This window comes from Erpetoichthys calabaricus, chromosome 5 (assembly GCF_900747795.2).
Source record: "Erpetoichthys calabaricus chromosome 5, fErpCal1.3, whole genome shotgun sequence".
Classification (NCBI taxonomy): Eukaryota; Metazoa; Chordata; class Cladistia; order Polypteriformes; family Polypteridae; genus Erpetoichthys; species Erpetoichthys calabaricus.
In genome coordinates this window covers 33,187,160-33,203,425 of record NC_041398.2, presented here as the reverse complement: position 1 = coordinate 33,203,425, position 16,266 = coordinate 33,187,160, and the positions used below count along the sequence as shown (strand labels likewise).

Sequence of the window (16,266 nt, the reverse complement as noted above, 5' to 3'; positions counted from 1 at the left end):
GAAGTGGGTCACAAGTGTTTATTGATGATACGACTGCTGGCAGAAGTGTCAGGGTGATTTCAGAATAGTATCGGGCTATACTGGCTGCTCAGATTCAGCTAACTGCTACAAAACTGATAGGATGACACTTTACAGTAGAATGAGCCAAAACCTACTGTGCCTGCAAACCAAGTGTTTTTCATGGCCATCGGTTCAGACTTCAGGCAGTCATTGATTTTAAAGGAATTTCAGCCAAATATTGAAAATGATCTTTATATTCTTGATTATGTTTGTTTGTCCAAACACTTTTGAGCCCTTAAAAATGGGTAGACCATGTATAAAAATGGCTGTCTTTCTTAAACGGCTTATTCAATATTTTTGTTAAACCCCTTGAATTAAAGTTGTAAATCTACACTTCATTCACATCTTGATTTCTTCATTTCAGATCCATTGTGGTGGTGTACAGGGCAAAAATGATGAAAATTGTGTCACTGTCCACGTTTTAGGTTCAAACAGTATATACCATGTTTGAACAAACTGTGTCCAATGAAAATACATGTCATAAAAATTCTTAAAATTTGATAATTTGTCATTTAAATCTGAATTACTCAATTTGAGTGATGACAGACATTTGTCGGTTTTGTTCTTCCCATTTTTCCAGAATGAACTAATCTCAGTTAATCTTAGTTACACTGTTGAGAATCAGATGAGCTGGTGTTCCTTTTCCACTTGAGGCATCAGAGTAACACATGTTGACATTACACAGTGGATTCAGAAAGTATTTAGCCCCCTTCACTTTTTGCAAACTTTATTGTGCTACAGATCTAATTTTAAATGGAGATATTTTTGTCCATTAACAAGGCACTCAAGGCATCTGCAGGATTGCGTAGTTTGCATAGAGACGCCCCTTTGTGACGCCCATCTTGGTTCAGCACGCTGACAGAGTTTAAAACTTCCTGAATGAGACTCACTTTCAGAATCTACAGTCACAATGACTCCTTTCAATGTCCTCCTGATTGTACTTGTATTCTGCATTCATGGTAATAGAATTTCTACATTAATTGAATTAAGATAAAAAGAGTTACAATGTACTATAAAGTATTCTTTTTATACTGCAGAACACATTAACAGCTTTATTTCTTTTATTTTTTTCTTACAGACTCAAGATGTCAGATTTCTGTAACTCAACCATCAGCACCAAAGTCAGTTTCCATTGGAGCGAGCGTCACCTTCAGCTGTACTACTGGGAGTGATGTGAGTAGCTACTTGTACTGGTATCAGCAGAGACCTGGAGAAAAACCTAAACTCCTCATCTACTATACAAGCAATCGCTTCGGTGACACCCCGAGTCGCTTCACTGGCAGTGGGTCAGGAACTTCATACAGTTTGACCATCACTGGAGTCCAGTCTGAAGACGCAGGTCACTACTACTGTCAGCAGCATAAAAGCTACCCTCTCACACAGTGACAGAGACTCATACAAAAACCTCACTGAGCTGCTGTTATGTCTGCAGGTGTGAAACTAAAACAAGACCAAAGAGGAACAATGAATAGAAAATGGACAGTGAGGAGGAAATCTAATTTACATAAACACAAACAACTACCTTCAGCATTTTTTTTCCAACCTATTTGAAAAGGAATTGAGCAGTAAATTGCAGAGTCAATGGTTCAAATGCAGCACAGTTTCCCTCTTGCTGAAAGAATAGGAGTCTCTGCTAAAAAATGGTGCCATAAAGAATGAATACAGCATGTATTGATTTCTATTATACTTTTCACTGTGTGAATTGTATTGTTATTGTTCTCAATTCAAGAGAACTATGGAGCAGCTTGGACATTATTATGTGTTTCACTTACTAGAATAAAATGGTTTAGTCTTGAAATGTGCACAATAATCCAGATCCTGTACTAGCAACTTCAAGTCTCAGTTTAAAATGGCAAAATTTCTGTGCCTATTCATAAATTATAGTCCTCACTCCGTGTCAGGCCAGAAAACACACATTTATGATTTTAAATATTTAAATTTTAATAGTAAATTGGTTTGCTTAAAGGTTTGTTTGAACCTCCTTTAAATTCTCTGTTTCATATTTTTTCACCTTAGGAAATTAGAATAATCCATGAAAAATAAAGATTGCTAATTTCAAAAATTGATAAAAATAATCTTTTACCTTGTTGATATTGTAATAAAAAGCAGAAACAGTCAGAAAATGAGTGTTGGGTAGAGTTTAGGAAAACCCAATTTAACGGAAGGCAGTTTACTGCACAATTCCCACAATAATTAAGTAAACTACCTGGACTAATACTTGTGCCAACTTCAAAAGGTTTTGCTTTCTGAATCGGAGCTTCATCCTTGTCCAAGGCTGGTTCTGAAATGAAACCTGACTTATGGTAACCATCTGCATTATAGAGAGAATGAACTGAAAGTTGTGGGGTGGAAGTAATATCAGAGGACCACTGGGATATACTTCTCTCTTCTGGAGGCATAAAAAGAATTGGAATTAAGAACTGTGTTGCACCCTCACCTTTCCTTTTGGTTCCTACTTTTCAGGAACTCATCAGGTGATCTCTGGGCTAGTGTGTATGACAATACTTGAAATAAAAGATTGAATCAAGAATCCTGTTTGTTGTGGCCAGTACTGGTACTCACAAGATGATCCTTAACCCAGAAAAGCATAAAGCTAAAACAAACGAAACAGTTATTAAAACAAAGTAAAACACAGGTGTAGGAATACTATGTGAATTACACAGAAAATAACAAAAAATAATGTTCCTTTGGGCCTACCTACACCAAAATAAGACTATTTATGGCTTGTTTCCAGCAGTTGCTCATAACACGCCTAGCACAGTAGTCCATTGTTTTCAGCCTCTGTCTCTTTCTATTAACACTGACCTTCTCCTCTTGTGAGGTCATCCTTGTCATCAATTCATTCAAATGCTTTCTGTGCTGGTGGACAGTGACCGGTCTCCCATGTTGTATATCTAGTACTCTATAACTTGAAGGACATCATGAACGACTGAGGCTGTACCCTACCCCTCTTCAGACTAAGTTTGCTTCATAACAATCTTTATAATGAAGTATCAGAGCCTGAACAGATTAACTTGTGTTAAATAATTAAAAAAAACTGATGCAACCTCTGAAGCTAAGTGATATTTCCCTACAATGAGTATTAAGGTTTTTTTTTCTTCTTCTTTTTCTTTTTTAAAATATTAAAATACTTTTTAAATGTTTGGTATCTAACATTATGTGTGATACAGATAATCAAGGCCTTACTATTAAGCAGTGGCGGGCCGTCAGGGCCTTCAAGGCCTTCTCTGCTGGCCTAAAAAAATATCTGAATCACAAACTGATGTTAATTGTATTTTGTCAATGAATACTTATTAAATAATTCCAAATAGTCTGTCCGCTTCCTTTCATTGCTTTCCGATGGCTGTGCTGCTTCCAGACATGTATTTTCGTATTAAAGCATTTAACCAATCACATTTCAGCCATCATTTGTTGCGAGGCAGGGTCAAAGTCAAAGAAGTCTGCCCGGAGGCCTTCACAGGCCCTCTAACAGAAAACAGATGTCGATTAAACCGTTGCTTCAACCAATCAGATTTTGAGTTGGTTTCACTAGGGCCCTCTAGCAGGCGTACGGCAACGTCACCGTATTCAGACCCATTGATTGGATAGGATGGTGTAATATAAAAATCTGAATGAGAGCATCATGGGGCAGCTGTACACATTGGTATGTTTGGCGGTGAGCATTCCCGTGTCCACTGCTTCTGTTGAGCGGACATTTTCAGCCCTAAAGCAAATTAAAACTTATGCCAGAAATACGACAGGGCAGGTTTGACTTTCAGCATTAGCTTCGATGGCGATAGAAAGGGACTTCGTGATGGAACTGAAGCGCACGGATAATCTGTACAACAGAGTAATTGAACTGTTTTTGAGGAAAGAGAGGAGGATGGATTTTGTTTACAAATAATCCGAATTTTTGGTGAGTAAAATGTTGCGATTTTCCTAAAAAATATTGCAAGTTTATGAGTTATTATTGATGTTTTTTATGTGTGTCGCAGGCTGTAGCTGCAGTAGAAAGGAACTTGTTCACCCCTGGTTTGTCTATTCAATAAAGACATTTATTGTGGCTATAGGAGTTATCTATCTGCGATGCAACGGCTCTTTATACTGTATTTGTGCATATTAAAATGGTTTTTATAACCATAAATTAGTTTTTGAGGGGCGAGTTGATTCAGACGGAGCACTACTGAAGGCCTAGATGTGAAATGCATGGTCCGCCTCTGCTATTAAGGAATACATATCAAATATGAACAGACAGACAGACAGACAGACAGACAGACAGACAGACAGACAGACAGACAGACAGACAGACAGACAGACAGATAGATAGATAGATAGATAGATAGATAGATAGATAGATAGATAGATAGATAGATAGATAGATAGATAGATAGATAGATAGATAGATAGAATTACAAAACAGAAGAGAACCTCTGGCTTTGCTAAAGATTAGAGCAGTCCCAGATATAGTGAGGCATTATTGCTGTTGGTATAATGGAACCCAATTAGTGTTTCCAAACACATTTCTGCTAATTGATTCGTTGGCTGAAAGTTCTGTGTTAGTGTGTCGGAGAGAGGATGTGCAGCATTGTTCATAATGGCATTCAGTTTTATCTTCAATCGCTCCTCCACTACTAACTCCAGGGGGTCGAGATTGTGTCCCATAACTGAGCCTACCTGCTAATTGATTCAGTGGGTCTCTCTTGAAGTGATGTTACTGGCTCAGCACACTACAGTGTTACAGAAGATGTGAAGGATGTCACTACTCACATTAAAGGAATACACCCTCCTGAGAAAGAAGAGTCTGCTCTGGCCTGACTTTGTCCTCTGAGATCACTGTATGCTGTCATTGATGTGGACCCTTAAGCACTAGTAGGAGTTCATCACCTCTACATCCACTTGCTGAATAGTGACCGGGTGTAGAGCCTCTTAGGTTTGGTGAAATTCAATATCCAGTTCCTTGGATTTTGCTGATGTTAAGCTGCAGACAATTCTTTCTGCACCAAAGAACAAGCTTCTCTACCTGACTCCTGTACTCCTTATCAATACACCATGTAAGTGAAGAATCATCAGAGGATTTTAGCAAGTGACATGACCTGGTATTATATCTATAGTCTAAGGTGTACAGAGTGAGGAAAAAAGGAAACAGCACTCTTCCTTGTGCATCTCCACTGTTGCTCACATCCATATCAGAAACACAGTCCTTGAGTCTCACAGACTGCAGTCTGACAGAAACTTAGTCCATTATCAAGGACACCATAGTCACTTCCACCCGCATATCCCTGAACTTACCTCTTAAGAGTGATGGCTGGATGGTATTTAGGAAACCAAAAACATAATCCTCCCAGTGCTTCCAGAGTTATCCAGGTGACAATTAGCTTTGTGAAGCAGGTAGACAATTGCATCCTCCACTCCTGTCTTTGTCTGATAGGCAAATTGCAGTTGGTCCAGGTGGTCTATCACAAGAGGACTCAAATAGCTCAGGACCAGCCTCATGTAGGTCTTCATGATGTGGGATGTAAGGCCTACTGTTTTGTAGCATTAGGTGAAGAGGTGTCTGCCTTCTTTAAACTGGCACAATATCAGATATTTTCTACAGCAGCAGCATTTTCTTAAACTTTTCTGCATATATTGTACTGAAGGAATAATCTGTATAAATTATATGTGACAAATAAAATTTGATTTTAGATGATTTGAAACCTTAGTGGCAGATTAGGCAGGTAGCAAAGGACACCACAAAGTTGGTCGGCACAGGCCTTAGGCACTCAGAGACCGACTCCATCTGGTCCCGCAGCTTTTCCTCTGTGAATATTCAGATTGTGACTTCAGTGGCTGAATTCCAGAATGTGTCCAGAGAACAGCGCTATACCATTGTGGCATTAATCACAATGATAGCAGGAAAATAATCAGTTAAACCTTATAATGATTAAGAATTTATTAATGTTGAACTAAAGTTATATACAATAACAAAAAAACAAATAGAAATGATGTAATACATAGACAAGAAACACAGAAATGTCTAGAAGATAGGGCTACAAGTCTTTTCCTTATATCTTCAAATGTATTCTTTCTTTTACAAAACCTGATCCAAAAACATAGGTCAGAGTTCAAATTTCATCCAATGAGACAAAATCTGGCCCTTATAAACTTAAAAAGATTAGTCATCACTCAACTCAATGTCAGGAAAAACAAAAAGGCAGATAAGCGAACCCATAATCTCTTATCAGATTCAATTTTACCCCTGTGTTAATAAACCTGAGGTCTGCTTCATTAATGTGCACATTTTTACAAAGACATCCAGAAAATATCAGAAACATATCTTTTAAAAAATAACCCTAAGAAATTCATCATAACCTTGCAATTAATTTAAAACCAAATGATTCCAATAATCTTTGATTATTTAAAACTGAACGACTGTCCATTTGAGTGAGTGCAGACGTTTGGCAGGTTTGTTCTCATCAGATGAATTCCCTTTCATTTGTTCCAGAATTTTATAATCTGAGGAAACAGAAGTTCATAGCTGATGCTAATGTAATTTCCTTGTCTCACATTCTCAGTTTCCAAAAAGACACACTGATGTGAATCACATTGACTGGTGCCCTGCCTGGGGTTTGTTCCTGCCTTGCACCCTGTGTTGGCTGGGATTGGCTCCAGCAGACCCCTGTGATCCTGTGTTAGGATATAGCGAGTTAGGTAATGACTTGACTGACTAATGACTAGTCAAATTTTAACATTTAAATAATTCACGGATGTTGGTAGATTCTATTTAGGTTAATGTTTCAAAGAAGTTTGTTTTTCTGTCTGTTTAAACAAGTTGTGCCTTTATGTGTACTCATTATGTAATTAGTAATTTGTAAAGTATTTATTTATATCTAACTGTGAATTTGTCTAGAGCGCTATACAAAAATGAGATGACTTGAACTGAATGTCAGAAGTCCACTCAAATTGTTGGTTTTTTTGTACAAACTCATTTGGTATTTTTGGCTCCCTCTATTTAATATAAATGATAGATAGATAGATAGATAGATAGATAGATAGATAGATAGATAGATAGATAGATAGATAGATAGATAGATAGATAGATAGATAGATAGATAGATAGATAGATAGATAGATAGATAGATAGATAGATACTTTATTAATCCCAATGGGAAATTCACATTCTTCAGCAGCAGCATACTGATACAATAAATAATATTAAAGAATGATAATAATGCAGGTGAAAAACAGACAATAACTATGTATAATGTTAAATGTTAACGTTTACCCCCCCGGATGGAAGTTTGGGGGAGGAACGATCTCCTCAATCTGTCTGTGGAGCAGGACAGTGACAGCAGTCTGTCGCTGAAGCTGCTCTTCTGTCTGGAGATGATACTATTAAGTGGATGCAGTGGATTCTCCATAATTGATAGGAGCCTGCTGAGCGCCCTTCGCTCTGCCACAGATGTTAAACTGTCCAGCTCCATGCCAACAATAGAGCTTGCCTTCCTCACCAGTTTGTCCAGATGTGAGGCATCTTTCCTCTTAATGCTGCCTCCCCAGCACACCTCTGCGTAGAAGAGGGCGCTCGCCACAACTGTTTGATAGAACATCTGCAGCATCTTATTGCAGATGTTGAAGGACGCCAGCCTTCTAAGGTAGTATAACCGGCTCTGTCCTTTCTTCCACAGTGCATCAGTATTGGCAGTCCAGTCTAATTTATCATCCAGCTGCACTCCCAGATATTTATAATATTATATATATATTATATATATATTATTATATATTATATTATATATTATAATATATATTATATTTATATTTATAAATGGCGATGCTGCCTGGCATTTTGTTACGAAATTTCTCTGGTTCGTCATGCGTGCGTGTCTGAGGATCATCACCCTCCAAGCTCTTCCCATTTATGTGACACAACCCTGTGCTGAGAGGACGCACTGCCACTAACTGTCTTGTCCATTTCTTCCTCCACAGTGCAGAGGAACTGCCCAGTGAGGGCAACTGACTCCACCCCTTTCAGTCCCTAGGTCACTTCTGGTCACTTCTAGTCACTTCTGCAAGAGTAGAACAGAGCTAAGGAGCTCTATGAATTTGCTGAACCAGACTACAGAGACTGATTAACGGCTACCCCTCTCTTTATGTGTCAAGTATTTTTGTTTGCCTTTTATGCCATCATGCAGTTGTTTTTGCAATGAGACTTAGTAAATGGGGATGGCCGGGTAGGCACCCCGAAAGACTGCTGCTATGTTGTTGGACACAGTTTAAAGGTAATGAAAACTTGACAAGAAAGAAACAAATACAAAGTGAATATACTGTAAGTCTCCTGAAAGTCAAGCCATGAGAAAAGTTTACAAACCAATAACATGAACTCTCTAAATGCTCAATACCACTCTGATCTGGTTCTACCATATATCAAAATTTTTGCAATCCACCAGGAATCCTCCTTCATTATTTCACCCTGAGAGGTATTAATAATTACCATTTCTAGTTCATTTTTATGATTTTGGAGATTTGTTTTCACTTGTTTTTATAAGATCTTTTATTTGTAAATTTGTAGTTTGTCCTCTTATCATTTTTTTAAAAAATTCATTCTGGTTCTTAATTGCACATTGTGTGATACATTCTGTGTTCCAAAGCACTGAGTGCAAGATCAAAGCCATCCTAGATGAGATGCTATGTTTACAATGTTTCTAATTAACCTAACAGAAAGATCTTTACATTGTGAAGGAAAACATCTGAGGACGCAGGGAGAATACAACAACTCCACACAAACAAAGAGTAGACAAAGGAATGAACTTGAGTTTCTGCAGCTTTGACTCAAAGAGCTAACCACTATGCCATCTTATAGCACCCTGTGCCAGCTGTTCATTTTCACTGAAAACTAACAGAGCCATGAACATCCCAAGCTGATGGTGAGTGAGAGGCCAGCACAAGACATGTTTAGGACCCTCATCTTACTGGAGGTCACTTTTTAGTTTTTCTACAATCAGTTCTTTTGTTCTTCTTTGTCTACAGGTGTAGTTAGCTGTTCAATTTGCATAGAGACGCCCCTTCTTGATGTCCGTCTCGGTTCAGCTCTCTGACAGACTTTATAATTTCCTGACCGAGATGCTCTAGCAGCCACAGCCACAATGACTCCACTGGTCCTCCTTTGTTTCCTGGTATTTTGTTTTCAAGGTAAGAGCATTTCTACATTATTTGAATTAAGATACAAGGAGTTAAAACCCTCATGAAAAGTTCTAGCTTGTATTTATGATTAGCAGTCTTATTTCATCTCTGTTTTTCACATAATTTCTATAGATTCGAGATGTCAGATTTCTGTGACTCAACCATCAGCACCAAAGTCAGTTCCCCTTGGAGGGGCCGTCACCTTCAGCTGTACCACTGGAAGTAATGTGGGTACCTCCATATACTGGTACCAGCAGAGACCTGGAGAACGTCCTAAACTCCTGATCATTGATGTAAGCTCTCGCTATGGTGACACCCCAAGTCGCTTCAGTGGCAGCGGGTCAGGAACTTCATTCAGTTTGACTATCAGTGGAGTCCAGCCTGAAGACGCCGGTCACTACTATTGTCAGCAGCTTTACAACTACCCACTCACACAGTGACAGAGAGTCGTATAAAAACCTCACTGAGTTGTTTTCATGACTGCAGGTGTGAAACTAAAAGAAACTGAGAAGACCAAAGAGGAAAAATGAACAGAAAATGAACAATGTGGAGGAAATCTACTTTATATAAACATAAGATACTACTTTAAGCAGTCATTTATTTGTTTATTCATTTGTCAGGTATATTTGAAAAGGAAAGGAGCATGAAATGACAGAGTTACCATTATAAATGCAGGCACAGTGTCTTTCCTTATGTAAAAATGGGAATTTCTACTCAGAAAAAGTGTAAATACTGCATGTGATTTAGATTGCACTTTCGTCAATATAAGAGTACAGTGGAGCAGCTTTGACATTTGTACAGATTTTTATTTATTACTGTGGGATGGTCTAAGTCTGCTTTGGAAATATTTCCTTAGTAATTTGTCTACTTGGCCTTTAACTAAATGCAGCATTGCTGTTCTCAGTCTTCTTTCTAATCTGTCTGCCATCTTACTCATAAATTTTACAAATTACACATTGGCCCAATAAGTTCTTACGCATTATTTGACAAAATGTGGAAAGGCAACTGGATTCATGCTCATCCTGGCATCTGCAAACTCATATTTTTCAAATTCCAGCTCTGTGTATTAGAGGTAACTCAGTGTCTTTCTCACTGTGGCCCAAGAAAGGTTCCTCCATATTTGAAGACATTTTTTATAAGTCTGGTCTTTGTTCATTTAAGTCCTCAAGCTCCCTCTATGACATTCCTTCTTTGCTGTTTGTTTTATCCCAAATATATACTTTGATATCTCAGTCTGTGAAACCAGTGCCAGCATGATATGCACTTTTGTGAGATGCCTCACATCATACTGTGCCTTTCCAATCTGTTTCATGATGTGATCTGTCCATGGCCCCTCTTCTCTAATTGTCTGTTATTTTTAAAAACATTGTCCTACAGGACCTTTTTGCCCTGTTGGACTCTGGAGGGAGCTCATAGGTACCGGCAGGCCAAGCAGAATGTGGCTTTGGTGGTTACTGAGGCAAAAACTTGGGTGTGGGAGGCCATGGAGAACGACTTTCGGACGGCCATCCATCATCTCAGGAGGGGGAAGCAGTGCAGTGTCAACACTGTATATGGTGGGGATGGTGCATTGCTGACCTCAACTCGGGACGTTGTGGGTCAGTGGGGGAAGTACTTCGAAGACCTCCTCAATCCCACTAACATGCCTTCCATTGAGGAAGCAGAGCCTGGAGACTCGGGGGTGGGCTCCCCCACCTCTGTGTCTTCAACTTGACGGCATTCCTCACCGCCGGTGTCCACCAACGGGTTCGGGGATTGCTGCCACAACAGGGACTGACCACCTTACGGCCACAGCTCAACAATAGAGGCATGGAACATGGCCCATTCGGACTCAATGTCCCCCACATCCCTCGGGATGTGGTCGAAGTTCTGCCGGAGGTGGGAGTTGAAGCTACTTCTGACAGACTTTCCCAGCAGACCCTCACAACACGTTTGGGCCTACCAGGCCTGACCGGCATCCTCCCCCACCATCGAAGCCAACTCACCACCAGGTGGTGATCAGTTGACAGCTCCACCCCTCTCTTCACCCGAGTCTCCAAGACATGTGGCTGCAGGTCCGACGACACGACCACAAAGTCGATCATCGAACTGAGGCCTAGGGTGTCCTGGTGCCAAGTGCACATATGAACACCCCTATGCTTGAACATGGTGTTTGTTATGGACAATCCGTGACGATCACAGAAGTCCAATAACAAAACACCGCTCGGGTTCAGATCGGGGGGGCCATTCCTCCCAATCATGCCCTTCCAGGTCTCACTGTCATTGCCCACGTGAGCATTGAAGTCTCCCAGCAGAACGAGGGAGTCTCCAGAAGGTATGCCCTCTAGCACCCCATCCAGGGACTCCAAAAAGGGTGGGTACTCCAAACTGCTGTTCAGCGCATATGCACAAACAACAGTTAGGACCCGTCCCCCTACCTGAAGGCGGAGGGTGGCTACCCTCTCGTCCACTGGGGTAAACCCCAATGAACAGGCTCCAAGTCGGGGGGCAATAAGTATGCCCACACCTGCTCGGCGCCTCTCACCGGGGGCAACTCCAGAGTGGTAGAGAGTCCAGCCCCTCTCAAGGAGATTGGTTCCAGAGTCCAAGCTGTGCGTCGAGGTGAGTCCGACTATATCTACCTGGAACCTCTCGACCTCACGCACTAGCTCAGGCTCCTTCCCCTTCAGAGAGGTGACATTCCACGTCCCAAGAGCCCGCTTCTGTAGCCGAGGATCGGACCGCCAAGGTCTTTCGGCCACCACCCAACTCACACTGCACCCGACCTTCTTGGCCCCTCCCATAGGTGGTGAGCCCATGGGAAGGGGGACCCACGTTGCCTCTTCGGGCTGTGCCCGGCCAAGCCCCATGGGTGCAAGCCTGGCCACCAGGTGCTCACCATCGAGCCCCACCTCCAGGCCTGGCTCCAGAGGGGGGCCCCGGTGACCCACGTCCGGGCGAGGGAAAACGTCGTCCAAAGTTTTGATTCATCATTGCAGGTTTGTTGAACCGCTGTTTGTCTCATCCCTCACCTAGGACCAGTTTGCCTTGGGTGGCCCTACCAGGGGTATAAAGCCCCGGACAACAGAGCTCATAGAATCATTGGGACATGCAAACCCCTCCACCACGATAATCAATGATTTTGGAATAGTTGTCCGAAGTGGGCTTTAAAGAGAGCTTATTTATATTTCTTAACTCTCTCAAAACCTCAGAAGAAGAAACAAAAATGAACATTCAATTCATCTGCCACTGCTCCACTACACTGTTGATTTATTTATCAGATTAGACATCTCTCACTGAGGTCACTGGTCTTTCAGCACTTTGTTTTAGTCATTGGTCACCGTGTGCTTCAGTGTAAAGTGAATGTGCGTCTTTAATCTGCCTCTCTTTCATATACAGTGTATTCTGATCTGAAGTGACATAATTTACTCACAAAGTTATTATATTTGCAAACCTATCCCTGCTGCATAAATACATTTCAAATGTCATGTTGAGTGCACTCATTGATATCCCGACCAGATGACTTTAATATAACCTAGTTTTACATTTTGAAAAGAAATTGTAGTACTGATAAAGAACACACAGGCAGTAGGGAAATATACAGATCCCACATACTGTTGATGCCAGTTGAACCCAAGTCCCAGGAGCAGTGTGGCAGGAATGCTATCTTCTGAATTTAACAGTAAATTGTTTTTCACCATTACAATATGTGTAATGTATATGAGGTGATAGATCATTTGAAATGCCTAATTCAAACACAACAAACAAACATTTGCAGACTAATATTAAACTCTTCAATTTCATAATGTTTATATGTACAGCCAATAACACACAGTCAGTGATGAAAAGTCACCAGCAAACACAAAGATTGTGCAAGATGCATAAATAACAAAACCTCAGACCAAGAAAATTAAATTGTTCCAGAACTTTGAATGGATTTAAGACCCACCTGCAGGTCTGTACAAACAACGATGATGACAGAAAACTTCCCGGGACCATTCACAACATGTCACCCATCTTTATTGCTCCATCAGGGTGATGAGATCCACCAAAATGTGACAACTCAAATCTGGAGCTACAACAACAACAACAACAACATTTATTTATATAGCACATTTTCATACAAAAAGTAGCTCAAAGTGCTTTACATAATGAAGAAAAGAAGAATAAAAGACAAATAAGAAATTAAAATAAGACAACCTTAGTTAACATAAAAAGGAGTAAGGTCCGATGGCCAGGGTGGACAGAAAAAACAAAAAAAAAACTCCAGAAGGCTGGAGAAAAAAAATAAAATCTGTAGGGGTTCCAGGCCACGAGACCGCCCAGTCCCCTTTGGGCATTCTACCTAACATAAATGAAATAGTCCTCTTTGTAGTTAGGGTTCTCACGGAGTCACTTGATGCTGATGGTTATACAGACTTCTGGCTTTTAATCCATCCATCATTGTTGGAACATCATGGTGCTTTGGGTAGATGGTGGTGAAGCCACCACCAATAGGACACCGGAAAAGGAAACAGAAGAGAGAGTAGGGGTTAGTACAAATTTTGAATGAATAGTTATTATAATGAATTGGATATACAGAGTGTCAGGATTAAATTACAGTGAAGTTATGAGAAGGCCATGTTAAAGTAATGTGTTTTCAGTAGTTTTTTAAAGTGCTCCACTGTATTAGCCTGGCGAATTCCTACTGGCAGGCTATTCCAGATTTTAGGTGCATAACAGCAGAAAGCCGCCTCACCACTTCTTTTAAGTTTTGCTCTTGGAATTCTAAGGAGACACTCAGTTGAGGATCTGAGGTTGCGATTTGGAATATAAGGTGTCAGACATTCCGATATATAAGACGGGGCGAGATTATTTAAAGCTTTATAAACCATAAGCAGAATTTTAAAGTCAATTCTGAATGACACAGGTAACCAGTGTAGTGACATCAAAACTGGAGAAATGTGTTCGGATTTTCTTTTCCTGGTAAGGATTCTAGCAGCTGCATTCTGCACTAACTGCAAACGATTGATGTCTTTTTTGGGTAGTCCTGAGAGGAGTGCATTACAGTAATCTAGCCGACTAAAGACAAACGCATGAACTAATTTCTCTGCATCTTTCGATGATATAAGAGGTCTAACTTTTGCTATGTTCCTTAGGTGAAAAAATGCTGTCCTAGTGATTTTATTAATATGCGATTTAAAATTCAGATTACAATCAACGGTTACCCCTAAGCTTTTTACCTCCGATTTGACTTTTAATCCTAATGCATCCAGTTTATTTCTAATAGCCTCATTGTATCCATTATTGCCAATCACTAAGATTTCGGTTTTTTCTTTATTTAATTTGAGAAAGTTACTATTCATCCATTCTGAGATACAGGTTAGACATTGTGTTAGCGAATCAAGAGATTTGGGGTCATCAGGTGCTATTGATAAATACAGCTGTGTGTCATCAGCATAGCTGTGGTAGCTCACGTTATGTCCCGAGATAATCTGACCTAATGGAAGCATGTAGACTGACTTCTTTTACATTTTTAGTGGCTCTCGGACTTTGCTTTTAATGTTGTAGCAAGTTTTTTAGATAAATTTACATCTCATGCTCTGGGCTGTAAAATATACCAAAATTTCCTTAAATATTAATTATTATTTAAGAGATTAGCTGCTTGTTGTCCATGTGCACTGTCTGTCCCCTGCAATTTGCCTATCTGTCCATTTCTCAATTTCTCTTTCTGTTACCTGATTTCAAAGACCTGAAATCTGCTTCCAAAAGCATTGAGAATAAAGCAGAGTCCATTCGTGAGAAGGATGTTAGTCTATCACTGATTCAATTTTTTCTCCCATTGGCCAGTTTAAACTTGCCAGTTAACACAACTGGAAAGGAGAAGGAAACCAGTGTGTTCTATAGAAATCTATGAGAAAATAAGGAGAAAGTAAAGGCACACAGACAAGGGCCAGCCTAGGAAAATAACTTGAATCTGTGAGGCAGCACACTCACCCCTACCCCACCTAGAGGCCTAAACCTTCAGAATTTGCTTTTAGTTTTCTGTGAAAACAAAGTTTTAAGGCTTTTCAGCTGAAATGCAATTTCAATTTGTAGTAAATATGTTGGTCAACTGAGCTCATTCATCAGATTTCACCAAAGCTCTTCCTCTCTTGTCTGTCTGCAGGTGCTGTGTTGGTCAGTTTGCATAAAGACGCCCCCTTAGTGACATCTGTCTCAGTTCAGCACTCTGACTGCATTTATAATTTCCTAAACGAAACGCACTGACAGAATCTACAGCCACCATGACTCCACTGGTGCTGCTCTCTGTCTTCATAGCCTTCATTCAGGGTAACTGACTTTCTATATTAAGTGAAATAAAAACAAGGAATTGAACATCTTCAGTTTAAATTTTACAGTTACAAACATATGATTGTATTCTTGCCTTGTCTGACTTTATCTCTGATTTTTTCACTGCAGATTCAAGATGTCAAATTTCTGTAACTCAACCATCAGCACCAAAGTCAGTTTCTCCTGGAGGGAGCGTCACCTTTAGCTGTACCACTGGGAGTAGCGTGGGTAGAGCCATGGCCTGGTACCAGCAGAGACCTGGAGAAACTCCTAAACTCCTGATCCGCAGTGCAAGTACTCGCTACGGTGACACCCCGAGTCGCTTCACTGGCAGCGGGTCAGGAACTTCATTCAGTTTGACTATCAATGGAGTTCAGCCTGAAGATGCCGGCCGCTACTACTGTCAGCAGTATAGCAACTTACCACACTGTGATTGAGACTCGTACAAAAACCTCACTGACCTGCTGTCATGTCTGCAGGTGTGAAAATGAAACACTGAGATGAGACTTAAAGCAGAAACCAATGAACTGAAACAACTGAATGTGAGTTAACAGTAAAACCAAAGAGGAACAACTTTACTGAAAAATTAGAATGAAAGAAAAAAAACATAACAGAGCCGAGAAAATCTACCTTACATTATTCCACCTTTAAGATTACTTTTATTTGACATGACCAGCTGAATAAAGAATCAGGTCCAAATGGTTGGCCTGGTGTCACTTGTACTGCCTGCACTCCTCATGTAACAATTTGGATGTCAGGTAAGTCTGACCAAGTAGA

General features: G+C 40.3%; 2 gene segments (V, D, J or C); both read left to right on the top strand.

The window, feature by feature from the left end:
* The first annotated feature begins 946 nt into the window (after positions 1 to 946).
* On the top strand, positions 947 to 1,464 carry LOC114642673 (Ig kappa chain V-VI region NQ2-6.1-like). The segment is given in 2 exon segments: positions 947 to 1,019; positions 1,139 to 1,464. Coding segments are annotated over 2 exon segments (357 nt in total).
* A 13,976-nt stretch (positions 1,465 to 15,440) lies between these two features.
* LOC114642672 (immunoglobulin kappa variable 1-27-like) lies at positions 15,441 to 15,941 on the top strand. The segment is given in 2 exon segments: positions 15,441 to 15,489; positions 15,619 to 15,941. Coding segments are annotated over 2 exon segments (354 nt in total).
* Positions 15,942 to 16,266: the final 325 nt, after the last annotated feature.